The 20,850-nt window shown below is 42.3% G+C and overlaps 1 protein-coding gene across 2 annotated transcripts in view; it reads right to left on the bottom strand.

Moving 5' to 3' along the window:
* Window positions 1-20,850, bottom strand: part of KCNH8 (potassium voltage-gated channel subfamily H member 8) — a 728,911-nt gene that overhangs the window by 68,706 nt on the left and 639,355 nt on the right. For both annotated transcript variants that reach the window (XM_077268880.1, XM_077268882.1), the window contains one exon: window positions 10,960-11,288. In XM_077268880.1, the coding sequence (XP_077124995.1) occupies window positions 10,960-11,288 (329 nt within the window). The remainder of the gene's footprint in view (window positions 1-10,959; window positions 11,289-20,850) is intronic.

The following is a 20,850-nucleotide window of genomic DNA, read 5'->3' as shown; positions in this document are numbered from 1 at the left end:
TGATAAATTGTATGGATGACTAATTCAATCTAGAATAAAAGAACTGACAATTTTTTGGGAATTTTTTTATACCACTGTAATGTAACACTAACCACGCTAACTCTATGAATGACTAATTAAATCTAGAAAAAAATTGAACTTTTTTGGTGTTTTATATACCACCATAGCTTAACTTTAACCCCTTCACCCCCGGAGCTTTTTTCGTTTTTTCATTTTCGTTTTTCTCTCCCCTTATTTCCAGAGCCATAACTTTTTTATTTTTCCATCAATATGGCCATGTGAGGGCTTATTTTTTGCAGGATGAGGTATACTTTTGAAAAATACCATTGGTTTTACCATATCATGTAACAGAAAACGGGAAAGAAATTCCAAGTGCGATGAAATTGAAAAAAAAAGTGCAATCTCACATTTGTTTTTTGTTTGGTTTTTCTGCTAGGTTCACTAAATGCTAAAACTAACTCAGCATTATGATTCTCCAGGTCATTCCGAGTTCATAGACACTAAACATGTATAGGTTCTCTTTTATCTAAGTGGTAAATTTTTTTTCCAAAGTTTGCTTAAAAAAATAAAATAAAATTCCGCAATTTTCCCATAACGGTAGCGTCTCCAATTTTTGTGATCTGGGGTCGGGTGAGGGCTTATTTTTTGGGTGCCAAGCTGATGTTTTTAATGATACCATTTTGGTGCAGATTAGGGTTGAGCGACTTTGACTTTTTTAGGGTCGAGTCATGTTTCGCGAAACCCGACTTTTTGAAAAGTCGAGTCGGGCGAAATCGGCCGATTACTGCGAAAAGTCGAGGATCGGCCGGAACACGAAACCCTATGCACGTCAATGGGGATTTATTTATTTTTTCTCTCTCTCTATCTCTCTCTCTCTCTATCTCTCCCCTCCGTCCCAGCATAGAAAATCTCGTGTTACACATTGCAAATCCCTACTGTGCACAAGCGATAAAATGATGATAGCCGTGCACGCCCCTAACCCCTATGTCATCACTCTGCCCACACTCCTTCATTGGCTGAAAAAATGGCTCTAAACGCGTCATATGAAACGCGACTTTGGCGCCAAGATCGCGTACCGCATGGCCGACCCCACACAGGGATCGGGTCGGGTTTCATCCCTGTGTGGGCGACTTATGAAAATGAACGATCCATTTCGCTCAACCCTAGTGCAGATACGTTCTTTTGATCGCCCGTTATTGCATTTTAATGAAATTTTGCGGCAACTAAAAAAACATAATTTAGGCATTTTGATTTTTTCCTCACTACGCCATTTAGCAATCAGGTTAATCCTTTGTTTTTATTGATAGATCGGGCGATTCTGAATGCGGCGATACCAAATATGTGTAGGTTTGATTTTTTTTATAGTTTTATTTTGATTGGGGCAAAAGGGGGTGATTTGAACTTTTATATATTTTTTATATTTTATATTTTTAAACACTTTTTTTAATTTTGGCATGCTTCAATAGCCTCCATGGGAGGCTAGAAGCATGCACTACACGATCGCCTCTGCTACATAGATGTGAAGTACAGATCACCTCTTTGTAGCAGAAATGCAGGGTTGCTTTGAACGCCGACCACAGGATTGCGCTCAAAGCAATCGGCCATCAACAACCATTGAGGTCTCAAGGAGACCTCTGGTTGTTATGGCAATGCACCGATGACCCCCGATCATGTGTCGGGGTCAGCTGTGCAAGCACTTCTGGCCGAGCTACCGGGAGCACTAGTTAAATGCCGCTGTCAGCGTTTGACAGCGGCATTTAACTAGTTAATGGGTGCGGGTGGATCGCTATTCTGCTCGCGCTCATTGCGCGCACATGTCAGCTGTACAAAACAGCTGACATGTCACGGCTTTGAGGTGGGCTCACCGCCGGAGCCCACCTTAAAGCGGGGATTCTGCTAGCTGATGTACTATTCCGTCAGCTGGCAGAAAGGGGTTAAGCAGTGTGTTAAAGTCTATGGATGACTAATTGAATCCAGAAAAAAAATTTGAACAGGTTTTTGTAGCTTTAAATACCATCGTAATGTAACACTAAGCATTGCATTAAAGTCTATAGATAGATAATTGAATCCACAAAAAGATGTTGAACTTTTTTTGCGTTTTATATACCATCGAAATGTAACAATAACCGTGTTAAACTCTATGGATGACTAATTGAATCCATAAAATGTTTGTAAAAGGCTTTTTGGCAGTTTTATATACCATCTTAATGCAACACTAGACATGTTACACTCTATGGATGACTAATTGAATCCAGAAAAAAAAATTGAACTTTTCTTGGAGATTTACCATAATGTAACACTAAGCAGTTCATTAAAGTCTATGGATGACTAATTGAAACCAGAAAAAAATTTTGAATGGATTTTTGAAATTTTATATACTACTGTAATGTAACAGAAACCGTGTTAAACTGCATGGCAGATTAATTGAATCCATAAAAAATTGTGAACTTTTTTTGAGTTTTACATTATATACCACTGTAAGGTAACAATAAGCATGTTAAGCTGTATGGATGACAATGTTGTCAATTTTTTCACCCCTCCAAACAAAAGAATGTGGTCTCATACAGCAGCAAAGGACTGCAAAGCCCTAAAGGCCCCGTCTCACTAAGCGATTTACCAACGATCACGACCAGCGATACTACCTGGCCGTGATCGTTGGTAAGTCGCTGTGTGGTCGCTGGGGAGCTGTCACACAGACCGCTCTCCCCAGCGACCAACGATCAGGGGAACGACTTCGGCATCGTTGAAACTGTCATCAACGATGCCGAAGTCCCCCTGCAGCACCCGGTAACCAGGGTAAACATCGGGTTACTAAGCGCAGGGCCGCGCTTAGTAACCCGATGTTTACCCTGGTTACCAAAAAAAACAAACACTACATACTCGCCTTTCGGTGTCCAGGTCCCTTGCCGTCTGCTTCCTGCTCTGACTGAGATCCGGCCGTACAGCGAGAGCAGAGCGCAGCGGTGACGTCACTGCTGTGCTCTCACTTCTCACTGTACGGCCGGCAGTCAGTGAGAGCAGGAAGCAGACGGCAAGGGACCTGACGGACATCAGAAGGCGAGTATGTAGTGTTTGTTTTTTTTTACATTTACGCTGGTAACCAGGGTAAACATCGGGTTACAAAGCGCGGCCCTGCGCTTAGTAACCCGATGTTTACCCTGGTTACCAGTGAAGACATCGCTGGATCGGTGTCACACACACCGATTCAGCAATGTCAGCGGGGCCTCAACGACCAAAAAAAGGTCCAGGCCATTCCGACACGACCAGCGATCTCGCAGCAGGGGCCTGATCGCTGGTACGTGTCACACATAGCGAGATCGCTATGGAGGTCGCTGTTGCGTCACAAAACTTGTGACTCAGCAGCGATCTCGCTAGCGATCTCGCTATGTGAGACGGGGCCTTAAGTCCTGCTTAGAGGCTATATTCTGCCACTGTCTCTGCTCCTGAAACTGTCCCTAAATGCAGAATGTATCTGATACAAACAGCAAAGCACAGGATTAGCCCTTAAGGCCCCGTCTCACATAGCGAGATCGCTAGCGAGATCGCTGCTGAGTCACTAGTTTTGTGACGCAACAGCGACCTCAGTAGCGATCTCGCTATGTGTGACACGTACCAGCGATCAGGCCCCTGCTGTGAGATCGCTGGTCGTGTCGGAATGGCCTGGACCTTTTTTTGGTCGTTGAGGTCCCGCTGACATCGCTGAATCGGTGTGTGTGACACCGATCCAGCGATGTCTTCACTGGTAACCAGGGTAAACATCGGGTTACTAAGCGCAGGGCCGCGCTTAGTAACCCGATGTTTACCCTGGTTACCAAAAAAAACAAACAGTACATACTCGCCTTTCGGTGTCCCTTGCCGTCTGCTTCCTGCTCTGACTGAGCCGCCGTACAGTGAGAGCAGATCACAGCAGTGACGTCACCGCTGCGCTCTCACTGTACGGCGGCTCAGTCAGAGCAGGAAGCAGACGGCAAGGGACACCGAAAGGCGAGTATGTACTGTTTGTTTTTTTTGGTAACCAGGGTAAACATCGGGTTACTAAGCGCGGCCCTGCGCTTAGTAACCCGATGTTTACCCTGGTTACCCGGGTGCTGCAGGGGGACTTCGGCATCGTTGAAGACAGTTTCAACGATGCCGAAGTCGTTCCCCTGATCGTTGGTCGCTGGAGAGAGCTGTCTGTGTGACAGCTCTCCAGCGACCACACAGCGACTTACCAAGGATCACGGCCAGGTCGTATCGCTGGTCGTGATCGTTGGTAAATCGCTATGTGAGACGGGGCCTTTAGAAGGACTGTTATTATGATGGATTAGCATCAGCACCACTATCAACACTAGAGGATTCTGATTAGTTAAACTGTGCTCGCACAGGCATGGACAACTGCTCTCTCTCCAATCAGAACTGTTCCTAGCTGTGCAGTGGCATGAGTAAGTCATGCGTGGCGGCACCTGTCTTTTTATGACCTCTATGGTTATGGTATTACGGTGACTTGAAGAAAATCTTCGCATGCTTATTGGCTGTGTAACAAGCACCAAACATGCAGGACAGGGATTCAAGCTTGAAATCTGAACACCAGCCAATTGGCATTGAGTGCTAAGCATATCCGAACACCCAGATACTCCAGTGATATCCAAGTATCACTGAGCACATTCGTTCATCCGTATTAAAAATTCAATTTGTTACAATACAAATTCAGTACATTATCACATCATGCTAGCAAAACCCTCCGTTGCACTTCACATTACAACTACTGAGTGGCCACATGCAGCATAAACATATTCCAACAGAATATCACAAAATGTATGTTTTTTCAAAGCTGGTCATATTGCTTTACTCATCTTGAAATATTTAATGCAATGGCGAGAGGTAAAGAAGGACATATTGGTTGAAATGTTAAAAAATAGCTCTTTCTATGTGGAGCGACTTATCTGAATTTCATTATCTATTTAAATGTTTGGCCTTTATCACCCTATTGTAAATTCACCTATTTTAATGCATTTACTAACTAATAATATTTTGAATTACATTTTATCTTCTTTTTGACCATTGATAGACTTTAAACACCTAGGCGGTCCTCATTTTACTCTGCATTGATGTTCAAAAATGTCAGTGTAGACTAAACAGCTTGCAGGAGATTGTGTAATTATAGGGGCTGTCAGACAAAACCGGAATCTTTGTATAGAAGGCAGAAAGAGTTTATTACTCTCTCTCTGCCTTCCTGTGAACATAACACTGAACAAACACCATGTAAACATATTAGGAAGCACTATCAGTACTCAATCTCTTTGATCCAGCTATAATATGATTGCTGGATGTAGAGAGGGAGCAGGAGCTTCTAGGTCCAGCTTCAGTCCAGGAGGCTGAATTTCCTCTTTATTCCAGGTACAGGTGAAATTAGTAATAAATTAATAATAAATAATAAATTACATTATTATGCCCCCCAAGGTCTTATAAGACTTTATGTAGGAGTACAGTGTGTTAAATAAATAAGCCAAAATGATATAATTTTAAAAATAAAACATAAATGAATATAACAAACTTTAAAAGAACTGCAATGCTGTAAGTCCAAATCACTGTTTATAGCACTGTCACTCTAAAAACAATGTGTCTAATATATTTAAAAAAATATGGAAAGGAGAAAACAATAATTTAATTTTTTTAATGGTCCATTGTAGTCTTAAAAAATAAAACACAAAATATGTGAAAAATAGACACGTATTTCCTATTTTTTTTACTTTTTTCCCAATTTCAGTCAAAAAACAAGGAATACGAAGATGACATAAAATGTAACACCAAGTAAGACAAAAAAGAAGCAAAATAATTTGAATATCCAAATGAGAACATTTTTAGAGAAGTTAAAAGTGTATGTGCAAAAAAACCTCAAAAATAAGCCTTGTCAAGAACAGGGAAAAATGTCCTGATCCTAAACTGGTTAAAATGACCATGGATGCACAGTTAACTTTTCCAAGATAGATATTAATAAAGGGTACAAATATACAACTGAGATCTTATACCTGTAGCTTTTAAAGGAAGGCCAACGTGTTTACGTACTACAGGTCTAATAACAATAATAAAATAATACAATGTGTTAACGTAACTATGCTATGATCTAATTAACTTCTGTTGGTTAAGGATGGGAGAATCTGCTGAAACCTGAATTTGTCACATTGACTCACATTTGATTTGCATCAAATTTATTCAATGTGCATGAAAATGTTGGTAAAATACAGTTATTATGTTCTCAGGTCTTTCCAGATCCCAGAGAATAATAAATGATGGGATCAAAAAATGAAAAAAAAGACAAAACATTATATCCCCTTACACATCACCTGTTCTGGTGTCCCAGCTTTATATACTGTCTTTCACTGGTTTGAGTCCTCCCACTAGCTTTGGTCTTCTCTCCCTTCTTAATTTTTTGTCACCTTTGGTGCTGACTAGTTCTCACATGATGACATGATGTCATCACATGCTGAGGCAATGCACGTTATAGTGTCCTGTGGGGCCTGATAGGCCAAAGCTTTGTTCCCTTAATGAGATGTCATGACATTATCTTAGACCTAGTCGACACCCAAGGTACCGAAGAGTGAGGACAGAAGAGTAGACAGGAGCTGTAGAGATACAGTCAGTGGAGAACCAGACACGAAGCCGGGACACCAAGACAAGTGAGGGGCATGGTGGGTAGAGTTGAGCAAATTTTATTCAGGTCCCCGCTTATTCAGCAAGCTATAGCGCTTGCCAAATATGCTGCAGATGGAACCCGGCTTCCTGGATCAGATGATCAGCGCTGCAGCTGCATGTGTCATGGCTGTGACACTGTCACAGCACATGCATGAAGAGCCTAACAAACAGGCTCTCCATGCATTTGCTTGGAGAGTGACACAGCCACGACACTTGCAGGTGCAGTGCTGATCAGCTGATCAACCGGTGTGATCCAGGAAGCTGGGAGTTAGGCATTGGAATTCTCCCGCTAAGTGGGATAAATCCCAAGCATTGCCTGATGCTGTGGTCTCCCATTCAGGTCTGGCCGAGGCGGGTGCTGCTCAGCAGAGACGTCAGTCCCAGCGTCTTGCTCTGGCTCATAATATTCACTTAATTACTGCTGGCTCTCCAGCCAAGTCTATGGGAACCAGTGATATTCTAGTGCAGCCCTGCACTCCAGAATCTAAGTCCAGAGAGCACCTTACTGAGCATATCAATGATGTGTCGTCTTCTCATTGGTAGCCTGGCATTAGCTGCTCTGGTGATGTGGCGGCTCCAGATTGGCCTGCGGGCGATGTTACGGCTGGCTGGACGTGAGTGTTTGGGGTGGAACCTAGGGTTTAAAAGCCTCTCAGTGGTGCACGCGGGTGAGCTAGTATCATTTATGTGTGGTGGTTGTGAGTGGATACTCTACCACTCTTGTTTGCCCTTGACGTTCTAAAACCCCTTTCAAAAATTATGGAATCATCAGCCTTGTAGGCTGTTCATTCAGTTGTTTAATTTTGTAGAAAAAAAGCAGATCACAGACATGGCACAAAACTAAAGTCATTTCAAGTGGCAACTTTCTGGCTTTAAGAAACACTAAAAGAAATCAAGAACAAAAAATGTGGTAGTCAGTAATGGATACTTTTTTTAGCCAAGCATAGGGAAAAAATTATGGAATCATTCAATTCTGCGGAAAAAATTATGGAATCATGAAAAACAAACTCCAAAACATCACTTGTATTTTGTTGCACCACCTCTGGCTTTTATAACAGCTTGCAGTCTCTGAGGCATGGACTTAAAGAGTGTCAAACAGTACTCTTCATCAATCTGGCTCCAACTCTCTGATTGCTGTTGCCAGATCAGCTTTGCAGGTTGGAGCCTTGTCATGGACCATTTTCTTCAACTTCCACCAAAGATTTTCAATTGGATTGAGATCCGGACAATTTTGCAGGCCATGACATTGACCTTTTGTGTCTTTTTTCAAGGAATGTTTGCACAGCTTTTGCTCTATGGCAGTATGCATTATCATCTTGAAAAATGATTTTATCATCCCCAAACATCCTTTCAATTGATGGGATAAGAAAAGTGTCCAAAATATCAACATAAACTTGTGCATTTATTGAAGATGTAATGACAGCCATCTCCCCAGTGCCTTTACTGGACATGCAGCCCCATATCATCAATGACTGTGGAAATTTGCATATTCTCTTCAGGCAGTCATCTTTATAAATCTCATTGAGACGGCACCAAACAAAATTTCCAGCATCATCACCTTGCCCAATGCAGATTTGCCATTCATCACTGAATATGATTTTCATCCAGTCATCCACATTCCACGATTGCTTTTCCTTAGCCCATTGTAACCTTGTTTTCTTCTGTTTAGGTGTTAATGATGGCTTTCGTTTAGCTTTTCTGAATGTTAATCCCATTTCCTTTAGGCAGTTTCTTACAGTTCGGTCACAGATATTGACTCCAGTTTCCTCCCATTCGTTCCTCGTTTGTTTTGTTGTGCATTTCCTGTTTTGGTGACATATTGTTTGGGGTCGAGTTCCCGCCTCTGCACAGGGGGAATCTCGAGCCATCTCCTCTGTGGTCTCCCATTCTTCTCCTGCCGCAGTGGAGCCTGCTCAGCAGAGTCTTGCTCAGTCTGACACTCTGCAAAGGGTTACTGCTGCCTTTCCAGCTTCTGCCATTGTTGCCAGTACTGGTCAGCGGCGAGCAGACATCTTTGGGACTAAGTCCTACTTTTCCCCTTCTGAGCATGCCCAGGGTAAGATCTCTCATTGGAGATCAAGGGTCACATGCTCAGCTACTTCAGCAACTCCCATTGGTCCTCTAGGAAGGTCCTGAAGTTGCTCAAGTTCTGTGGCAGCCTCCCATTGGTCCGCCTGGGAAGGTCCTGTAGTTGCTGCAGCTATAAAAGGTTCGCATGACCGCACGGCCATGCGCTAGTATCAATATAAGTTATGTGCTTTGCGCCAGTGTGGTTATGTGTGTATGTATTCAGGGACCCGGCTGAAATAAGCCCCTAGAATACCGGCACTTCCGGTGAGGAGATTGTGTGTTGTGTATGTATTCAGGGACCCGACTGAAATAAGCCCCTAGAATACCGGCACCTCCGGTGAGGAGATTGTGTGCTTGCATGACCACTGACTGCTATCAGCTTGGCAGTTAGCTTGTGCTCCTGTGAGTCTAACAGGGCACAGTGCTTTACTTTCATGGCAACTCTGTGAAGTAACAGAGCTAGCTGATACCGCCAAATAGTGCCATCATTCACTAGCAGCGGGTTCCTCCTGCACGGTGGACCCCGGGCTGCGAACGCATCAATAATAAACATCTATATTTACTCGGTGCGTTCTGCTGGCCCTAACACATATTGCTTTAAGTTTCCGATCTTGACGCTTTGATGTGTTCCTTGGTCTACCAGTATGTTTGCCTTTAACTACCTTCCCATGTTGTTTGTATTTGGTCGAGATTTTAGACACAGCTGACTGTGAACAACCAACATCTTTTGCAACATTGTGTGATGATTTACCGTCTTTTAAAAGTTTGATAATCCTCTCCTTTGTTTTAGTTGACATCTCTCGTGTTGGAGCCATGATTCATGTCAGTCCACTTGGTACAACAGCACTCCAAGGTGTGATCACTCCTTTTTAGATGCAGACTAACAAGCAGATCTAATTTGATGCAGGTGTTATTTTTGGGTCTGAAAAATTACAGGGTGATTCCATAATTTTTTCCTCAGAATTGAGTGATTCCATAATTTTTCCCCTAAGCTTGGTTAAAAAAAGTAACCATTACTGACTTCCACATTTTTTGTTCTTGATTTATTTTAGTGTTTCATAAAGCCAGAAAGTTCCCATTTGAAATGAGTTTAGTTTTGTGCCATGTCTGTGATCTGCCTTTTTTCTACAAAATTAAACAACTGAATGAATATCTTCCAAGGCCGGTGATTCCATAATTTTTGCCAGGGGTTGTATACACTGAGAGTTCTTTCATTGGCAAGGTAGGGTTAGGACTGGGTAGCTACCCCTTGGCTTAGCATCTGTTTCCTACATGTGTGCGGTTAGCACAGTTGAGTCACAGAGCAAGTCCAACCCTCAGGCTCCACCTCTCAGAGAAAGTGTCAGGACTTTGCATATAGCATCACATGAGTTTTTCCTTTGGCTCAGCATCTGCCTCATTCTTATGTGTGATTGACACAGTTATTTGCAGAACAAACGCAATCCACGTGCTTTCATCTCTGTGACGTTTAACAGGGTATAGTACTCAGCATATTGAATGCAGTAGCTAGCTACTTTGCAAACTGTTCATACTGTGTGGCATTAACACAGTGCGGTTATAGTGGTCGCACGCTGTTGTGTCCCGCCATTGTTCACACTAGCAGCAGTTATACATCTCTACACAGTGGACCCTAGGTTGCGATTGCACTTTATTATTTATTTTTATTTAGTGCAATATGCCTACTCTAGCACCGGGTTTCTTCTGCAGCTTATTCAGTATTCAGCAAGAGCTAAAGCTTGCCGAATAAGCAGGGACCCGAATAAATTTGCTCAACTCTAATAGTGAACATGTTGTTTTTTTAATTTTTAAAAAGTTAAATAAAGTTTTGACTGACCTCCATTTTGTTTGATTCACGCAAATTGGATTGCAAAAAATGAGGCTCAGAATTTGTATGAAATTCTAAGCAATTCATTTTGCTGGGAATTGATTTGCTCATCTCTACTTTTTGGTAAATTACACTGATTAAAAAAATTGTAAATATTGCTTTGGAATTTTAAAGAAAATGGTGCAAAATCTGTACATCAATTTAGATCTAAGAACTTGATTCATTTTTACTGCCCATATATTGAACTTACAAGAATACAGCAATTTTTTTAAATTATTTATTGGATATAAGGAGTAGCACTATATTTTTTTAAATTTATTTGAAAGAAACGCCACACAAGAAATGAAATCATCACATTTAAATAAATTCAAAGTAACTTAAGTGATACAAACCTGGGACTTAAATCTGGTGGTCCAAGACTTGTGACCTTTGGAAGATTAAGCATTAAATTCTTATCTCGTCGTCTATTAAGGTGGGAATCATTATCCTGCCGTGAGTATGAACTAGAAGATTTCATTGGTGATTTAAATGGAACATTCCCCGAGAAGGGTTTCAGATTGATCCCGAGAGAGCTGTTTGGAGATTTTCTATATTTAGATGTTGTATTTCTTGTGCGTATGGTGGATGGAGATGAAGGCTCTTCATCACCTGTGTCCTCATCTTCATCTTCAACAATGGATGATAGTCTTTTATTTACGCTTCCGTTTCCCCTAAGCTCCGTCTGAAATAAACAAGCAAAATAATTTTGAATGTCACAAAAATATTTTTTTTGCTCCACTGTTTGATAACTTCCTTTTCACCACAATTTTAAACATTTGGTATAATTTTAATTACATTTTTGTCAAATTAAAGAAAAAAATCAACTTTAGTAATTCTTCTTTTAAACTGTAATACTTTTAGATTATTGCAATTAAAGAGGTTTTCTGGTTTTCTGCATTGTTGTATAAACAAATTGTGATACTGTCTATTATGTTGTGTTCAATAAAGATGACTCATCATCTCCTGGAAAAGATAATCAAGTAATAGGAACCAATATATGAAACTTTTTATAAATTTGTATATTTAGGAAAAGTTAAACAATAATCCTCTTCAAAGCAGTAATTCAAGCTTTGGTCCATTAAGAAAAGGTGACTGGAGTCTTGCTTTCCACTGTCCTACATATGAATTTGTAGAACTTCCAGCTTCTGAGCAAGGAGATAATAGTCATGGGAGAGTACGGTAATTGTAGAGCATATAAACTCTATCACAGATCATTGCTTCGATATGGGTATATGCACAGGTTAAGTATTTGATACAGAAATTTCTGCCCCACTTCTGCATTCTTGGCAGGAAAAACACAGTGTAAAAAGTTTTTGCTGCTTTTGCCTTGTTTCGATGTGTTTTTGACTTTTTTTTTACATGCGTCTTTGTCGTAGAATCTCCCCATCCATTAGTACAGGTGAAATCTGCAGCAAAAATGTGGAATGAATTGACAAATATGGAAATGAATAGTAAGAAATGTGAGCATGAGACTTCAGGATTCTCATTCACGTTTCTGGCATCGGAAAACCCTTCTGGTCTTGTGACAAATCTGCTCAGAAAAAAATGCGATAAAACTTGACAAATCAGCAAGGTGTTCACAGGCCCTGCTACTTTATGCTGGATGTAGCTATATCATGAAATACAATGTAAAATGCATTTATACATATTATGGAGCATCAGGTGGAGGAGAAAGAAGCTTGAAAAAACAACAATAGAAGTAAATCATGTTGCAGATTTCTCATCAATTGGTGGAGTAAGGTTGCCACAGTTGGTTGGTAAACCACAGGCCCAGACAGTACTTGTAATGATAATTCAGGTTTTGTTATGTTTTTTCTGTGATTAGAGGCAAAACAGAAATGTGAAATCATCTCTAAATACAGCTATATACAAATATTGTTGAAGAACCTGCAGATAGGGTCCTATTACCATTATCTAGTTATGTCTTCAAACTATTTGGTAGCAGATGAAGACTCCACAAAGTAGGATGAGAAGATTGTCATAGTGTAAGTGATGTGCTTGAGATATAGTCTGCAGTCTGTAGTTAGGCTAAGGACTGTGCTTAGGGGTTTAGGTTTGGCGGTCTGTATAAGTTTAAAGAGTCAGGATTCTACAACAATTACTGAGTCATGTGTCTGTATCAATTTCAGGATCTGTATTTACTTTGGTCGAAATATATTTTTGGTTCATGCTTGGAGTCTTATCGTGTGTCCTGGCCACACATTTCTTATATTTCTGAGATCCCCAGAACATGGCATACATCTGACTGGGTCTCGACCCATTCTAGCACCCAAGACTATGGAGATGCATAGAGAAAACAGTTGAAACCAGATAGCAAAGCTGTGTTTGGGCTTAACACATAGCAGGGGTCTGGCCGGATCCAATGACGCCAAAACCCCCTCCCTAGAACCGTCTATTAAGGAATTATGACACATCTTAAGTTTTGCAGTTTTTAGCTGCTAAGAGGCATGGGCCAGACAGCTGGCAGCCCATGCCCCTGCGGCAAGTACACACTTGGTCAAACATCAACCAATAATTGATGTTTTCTGCTTATATATTTTGTCCTACCACTATCTGTATTTGCTTATCTGAACATTGTATATGTATAACCATTGTGTATATAATATATTGTCTAGTGTGCCCTTATGGAGATGAAATATATCATTTAACTTTGGGCTGCTCTTTTATCTTGATTCATGAATCCACATATCTGTTTATCTGTTTAACTTTCCATGGTACCGGGCTGGTTTCTGGCCCAGTATAATCCCGTTAACGGCCTGGGTTTACAGTTGTGTGCAAAATGTTTGGCCCTAAACAGATGTTTCAGATCACCAAACAAATTTAAATATTAGACAAATATAACACAAGTAAACACAAAATGCAGTTTTTAAAATGAAGGTCTTTACTATTTAAGGGAAAAAGTGGTTGCCCCCCCTTTAAAACATAAATTAACTGTGGTTTATCACATCTTTGGGAAGCAGAGTTCAAATTCCCTAGCCACATGCAGGCCTGATTACTGACACACATATTTAATCAATAAATCACCTAAATAGGACCTGCCTGACAAAGTGAAATAGACCAAAAGATCCTCAAAAGCTAAACATCATGCCGCAATCCAAAGAAATTCTGGAACAAATGAGAAGCAAAGTAATTGAGATCTATCAGCATGGAAAAAGTTCTAAAGCAATTTCTCAAGCTTTGGGATTCCAGTGAAATAAAATGGGAGCTATTATCCAAAAATGGTGAAACCATGGAACAGTGGTGAACCTTCCCAGGAGTGGCCAGTTGTCCAAAATTACTCCAAGAGAGCAGTGATGACTCACTAAAGACTCCACAACAACATCCAAGAACTGCAGGCCTCACTTGCATCAGCTAAGGTCAGTGTTCATGACTCTACCATAAGAAAGAGACTGGGCAAAAATGGCCTGCATGGCAGAGTTCCAAGATGTAAACCACTGCTGAGCAATAAGAACATAAAGTCTCATCTCAGTTTTGCTAGGAAACATTTTGATGATCTCCAAGGCTTTTGGGACAATAATCTGCAGACTGACAAGACAAAAGTTGGACTTTTTCAATAGTGCATGTCTTATTACATCTGGCATAGAAGTAACACAGCATTTTAGAAAAGGAACATCATACCAGCAGTAAAACATGTTGGTGGTAGTGTGATGGTCTGGGGCTGTTTTCCTACTTCAGGACCTGGAATGCTTGCTGTCGTAAATGAAACCATGAATTCTGCTATCTACCAAAAACTCCTGAAGGAGAAAGTCCGGCCATCTTTTCATGAACTCAAGCTGAAGCACACTTGGGTTACTCAGCAGGACTATGATCCAAAACAGACTAGCAAGTCCACCTCTGAATGACTTAAGAAAAACAAAATTAAGACTTTGGCCTGGCCTAGTTAAAGTCCTGATCTTAATCCAATTGAGATGCTGTGGCAAGACCTTATAAAGGCAGTTCATGCTCGGAAAGCCTTCAGCATGGCTGAATTACATCAATTCTGCAAAGATGAGTGGGCTAAAATCCCTCCAGAGCGCTGCAAAAGACTCATTGCCTGTTATCGCAAATGCTTGATTGCACTTGTTGCTGCAAAGGGGAGCCCAACCATTCATTAGGTTTCTAGGGCAATAACTTTTTCACACAGGGCCTTGTAGGTTTACATTTCTTCATTTAAAAACTGCATTTTGTGTTTACTTGTGTTATCTTTGTCTAATATTTTAATTTGCTTGGTGATCTGAAACATGTAAGTGTGACAAACATGCAAAATAATACGAAATCAAGAAGGGCGCAAACAATTTTTCACACAATTGTATATCTAACAAGGAACAAGTGCAGTTCTTCCATTAGCTATTGTGCCAGATCCTCTGCCCACTGCTCCAGAGGCAATTTCTCCCTTTCCTTTCTCCCCTTTTGAAAAAGTCAAGAACACCTTGACATCATCACCCAGAGTCATATTTTACAAGGCTCTCATTATCTTCCTCACATGTGAATCATAACCTTGACTTGGGGGTGGGATGATTGCTCTGCCATGGATCGCCTAGGCTAGGACCTCCATATGCTGCCTGTGCTGAAGCTGCTGCATCTGATGCTTCTGGAGATTAGACTGCACCAGTTTCCTTATCACCTCCTCCATGTTGTCTGGTTTTGCTCCTGCAGTCACTTTTACCCAAGACATGCCGTATCTACATGGCGTGTGAAACAACACCGTGAGCACAGCTACAAAATGGTGCTATAGTTAGGCTCCCACGCCACACACTTAATCAACCTAAAACTTAGCTCTCAACTTGGGATGCTTGAACAAAAGAATTTATTTTGCAGTATACTCAAAATGTTTTGGTTCAACATGAACCTTCTTCAGTTACGTATACGGAATACGTGATGTATGAGCCCGGAAGTCAGTGGGCCAAAATAGATATATGAAGGGGGAAACTGTCATGGTTCTCAATGGCAAGAGACCGTAGTAAAGCATACAAAAGGACTAGCTCTTGGAAGATGGGAACTCGAGCTGACTGTGAGCTAAACCTACCGCACAACTAACAGTGGCCGGGTAGCGTGCCTACGTTTTATCCCTAGACGCCCAGCGCCAGCCGGAGAACTGACCCACCCTAGCAGAGGAAAATACAGACCTGGCTTACCTCTAGAGAAATTTTCCCCAAAAGGCAGACAGTAGCCCCCACATATAATGTCGGTGATTTTAGAGGAAATTGACATACGAAGTATGAAGATAGGTTTAGCAAATTGAGGTCCGCTTACTAGATAGTAGGAAGACAGAAAAGGGAACTACACAGTCAGCTGAAAACCCTTTCAAAACACCATCCTGAAATTACTTTAAGACTCTAATATCAACTCATGACACCAGAGTGGCAATTTCAGCTCACAAGAGCTTCCAGCCTCAGAAATATTCAAACACAGAGAACTGGAACAAAAATGCAAAACAAACTTAGGACTACAAGTCCAACTTAGCTGATAGTAGTCTAGCAGCAGGAACATGCAACAGAAAGGCTTCTGGTAAAATTGTTGGCCGGCATAGAAATGACTGAGGAGCAAGGCTAAATAGACAACTCCCACATCCTGATGGAAACAGGTGAACAGAGGCGATGAAGCACACAAGTTCAGTACCACCAGTGACCACCGGGGGAGCCCAGAAACCAAATTCACAACAGTACCCCCCCTCAAGGAGGGGGCACCGAACCCTCACCAGAACCACCAGGGCGATCAGGATGAGCCCTATGAAAGGCACGGACCAAATCGGAGGCATGAACATCAGAGGCTGTCACCCAAGAATTATCCTCCGGACCGTAGACCTTCCACTTGACCAGATACTGAAGTCTCCGTCTGGAAACACGGGAGTCCAAGATCTTCTCGACAATGTACTCCAACTCACCCTCAACCAACACCGGAGCAGGAGGCTCAACGGAAGGCACAACCGGTACCTCATACCTGCGCAACAATGACCGATGGAAGACATTATGAATAGAAAAAGATGCAGGGAGGTCCAAACGAAAGGACACAGGGTTAAGAATCTCCAATATCTTGTACGGGCCGATGAACCGAGGCTTAAACTTAGGAGAAGAAACCTTCATAGGGACAAAACGAGAAGACAACCACACCAAGTCCCCAACACAAAGACGAGGACCAACACGACGACGGCGGTTGGCAAAATGCTGAGTCTTCTCCTGGGACAACTTCAAATTGTCCACCACATGCCCCCAAATCTGATGCAACCTCTCCACCACAGCATCCACTCCAGGACAATCCGAAGACTCCACCTGACCGGAAGAGAAACGAGAATGAAACCCCGAATTACAGAAGAAAGGAGAAACCAAGGTGGCAGAACTAGCCCGATTATTGAGGGCAAACTCCGCCAAGGGCAAAAAGGCAACCCAATCATCCTGATCCGCAGACACAAAACACCTCAAATAAGTCTCCAAGGTCTGATTAGTTCGCTCGGTCTGGCCATTAGTCTGAGGATGGAAAGCAGACGAAAAAGACAAATCAATGCCCATCCTAGCACAGAACGCTCGCCAAAATCTAGACACGAATTGGGTTCCCCTGTCAGACACGATATTCTCCGGAATACCATGCAAGCGAACCACATTTTGAAAAAACAGAGGAACCAGCTCGGATGAGGAAGGCAATTTAGGCAAGGGAACCAAATGGACCATCTTAGAGAAACAGTCACACACCACCCAGATGACAGACATCTTCTGAGAAACAGGGAGATCAGAAATAAAATCCATGGAGATGTGAGTCCAAGGCCTCTTCGGAATAGGCAAAGATAACAACAATCCACTAGCCCGAGAACAACAAGGCTTGGCCCGAGCACAAACATCACAAGACTGCACAAAACCTCGCATATCTCACGACAGGGAAGGCCACCAGAAGGACCTAGCCACCAAATCCCTGGTACCAAAGATTCCAAGATGACCAGCTAACGCAGAAGAATGGACCTCCGAGATGACTCTACTGGTCCAATCATCAGGAACAAACATTCTACCAGGCGGGCAACGATCAGGTCTATCCGCCTGAAACTCCTGCAAGACCCGTCGCAAGTCTGGGGAAACAGCAGATAATATCACTCCATCCTTAAGGATACCTGTAGGTTCAGAATTACCAGGGGAATCAGGCTCAAAACTCCTAGAAAGGGCATCCGCCTTCACATTTTTAGAACCCGGTAGGTAAGAAACCACAAAATTAAACCGAGAGAAAAACAACGACCAGCGCGCCTGTCTAGGATTCAGGCGCCTGGCAGACTCAAGATAAATCAAATTCTTGTGGTCGGTCAATACCACCACCTGATGTCTAGCCCCCTCAAGCCAATGACGCCACTCCTCAAAAGCCCACTTCATAGCCAAGAGCTCCCGATTACCAATATCATAATTTCGCTCAGCGGGCGAAAATTTACGAGAAAAGAACGCGCAAGGTCTCATCACGGAGCAGTCGGAACTTTTCTGCGACAAAACCGCCCCAGCTCCGATTTCTGAAGCGTCGACCTCAACCTGAAAAGGAAGAGTAACATCAGGCTGACGCAATACAGGGGCGGAAGAAAAGCGGCGCTTAAGCTCCCGAAAGGCCTCCACAGCAGCAGGGGACCAATCAGCAACATCAGCACCCTTCTTAGTCAAATCAGTCAACGGTTTAGCAATATCAGAAAAACCAGTTATAAATCGACGATAAAAATTAGCAAAGCCCAAAAACTTCTGAAGGCTCTTAAGAGAAGAGGGTTGCGTCCAATCACAAATAGCCTGAACCTTGACAGGGTCCATCTCAATGGAAGAGGGGGAAAAAATGTACCCCAAAAACGAAATCTTTTGAACCCCAAAAACGCACTTAGAACCCTTTACACACAAGGAATAAGAGCGCAAAACCTGAAAAACCCTCCTGACCTGTTGGACATGAGAGTCCCAGTCGTCCGAAAAAATCAAAATATCATCCAGATACACAATCATAAATTTATCCAAATACTCACGGAAAATGTCATGCATAAAAGACTGAAAGACTGAAGGAGCATTTGAAAGACCAAAAGGCATTACTAAATACTCAAAATGGCCCTCAGGCGTATTAAATGCGGTTTTCCACTCATCCCCCTGCTTAATTCGCACTAAATTATACGCCCCACGAAGATCAATCTTAGAGAACCACTTGGCCCCCTTTATTCGAGCAAACAAATCAGTAAGCAGTGGCAAAGGATACTGATATTTAACCGTGATTTTATTCAAAAGCCGATAATCAATACACGGCCTCAAAGAGCCATCTTTTTTAGATACAAAGAAAAAACCGGCTCCTAAGGGAAATGACGAAGGACGAATATGTCCCTTTTCCAAGGACTCCTTAATATATTCCCGCATAGCAGCATGTTCAGGCACAGATAGATTAAATAAACGACCCTTTGGAAACTTACTGCCCGGATTCAGATCTATTGTACAATCGCAATCTCTGTGCGGAGGTAGTGAACCAAGTTTAGGCTCCTCAAAAACGTCACGATAATCAGATAAAAATTCCGGAATCTCAGAGGGAATAGATGACGAAATGGAAACCAAAGGTACGTCCCCATGAGTCCCCTGACATCCCCAGCTTAACACAGACATTGCTTTCCAGTCGAGGACTGGGTTATGAGATTGCAGCCATGGCAATCCAAGCACCAACACATCATGTAGATTATACAACACAAGGAAGCGAATAATCTCCTGGTGATCCGGATTAATACGCATAGTTACTTGTGTCCAGTATTGTGGTTTATTACTAGCCAATGGCGTGGAGTCAATACCCTTCAGAGGTATAGGAACTTCCAGAGGCTCTAAATTAAACCCACAGCGTTTGGCAAAGGACCAATCCATAAGACTCAAAGCGGCGCCAGAGTCGACATAGGCGTCCGCGGTAATAGACGATAAAGAGCAAATCAGGGTCACAGACAGAATAAACTTGGACTGTAAAGTACCAATTGAAACAGACTTATCAACCTTCTTAGTACGTTTAGAGCATGCTGATATAACATGAGTTGAATCGCCACAATAGAAGCATAACCCATTTTTTCGCCTAAAATTCTGTCGTTCGCTTCTGGACAGAATTCTATCACATTGCATAATCTCTGGCGCCTTCTCAGTAGACACCGCCAAATGGTGCACAGGTTTGCGCTCCCGCAAACGCCGATCAATCTGAATAGCCATTGTCATGGACTCATTCAGACCTGCAGGCACAGGGAACCCCACCATAACATCTTTAATGGCATCAGAGAGACCCTCTCTGAAATTCGCCGCCAGGGCGCACTCATTCCACTGAGTAAGCACAGACCACTTACGAAATTTTTGGCAGTATATTTCAGCCTCATCTTGCCCTTGAGACAGGGCCATCAAGGCTTTTTCAGCCTGAATCTCTAAATGAGGTTCCTCATAAAGCAAACCCAAAGCCAGGAAAAACGCATCCACATTGAGCAACGCAGGATCCCCTGGTGCCAAAGCAAATGCCCAATCCTGAGGGTCGCCCCGGAGCAAGGAAATTACAATCCTGACCTGCTGTGCAGGATCTCCAGCGGAACGAGATCTCAGAGACAAAAATAATTTACAATTAAGTTTGAAATTCTGGAAGCGAGATCTATCCCCGGAGAAACATTCAGGCAAAGGTACTCTAGGTTCAGATATAGGAGCATGAATTACAAAATCCTGTAAACTTTGAACCTTCATAGCGAGATTATTCAAACCTGTAGCTAAACTCTGAGGATCCATTTTCATCAGGTGAAATCAGAACCATTCAAGGATTAGAAGGAGAGAGAGACGTAGGCTGCAGTAAGCAGAGATGCTAGTGAATCAACTAATGAGCAAACTCAGGAAAAAAAAAAAAAAAATTATCTGCAGACTTCTTTTCTCTCCTTTCTTCTGCCAATTATTTTAACCCTTGGCCGGCCAAACTGTCATGGTTCTCAATGGCAAGAGACCGTAGTAAAGCATACAAAAGGACTAGCTCTTGGAAGATGGGAACTCGAGCTGACTGTGAGCTAAACCTACCGCACAACTAACAGTGGCCGGGTAGCGTGCCTACGTTTTATCCCTAGACGCCCAGCGCCAGCCGGAGAACTGACTGACCCTAGCAGAGGAAAATACAGACCTGGCTTACCTCTAGAGAAATTTTCCCCAAAAGGCAGACAGTAGCCCCCACATATAATGTCGGTGATTTTAGAGGAAATTGACATATGAAGTATGAAGATAGGTTTAGCAAATTGAGGTCCGCTTACTAGATAGTAGGAAGACAGAAAAGGGAACTACACAGTC

This window comes from Ranitomeya variabilis, chromosome 6 (assembly GCF_051348905.1).
Source record: "Ranitomeya variabilis isolate aRanVar5 chromosome 6, aRanVar5.hap1, whole genome shotgun sequence".
Lineage (NCBI taxonomy): Eukaryota > Metazoa > Chordata > Amphibia > Anura > Dendrobatidae > Ranitomeya > Ranitomeya variabilis.
Note: the sequence above shows the minus strand (reverse complement) of the source record. Positions and strands in the feature narration are given on the sequence as shown.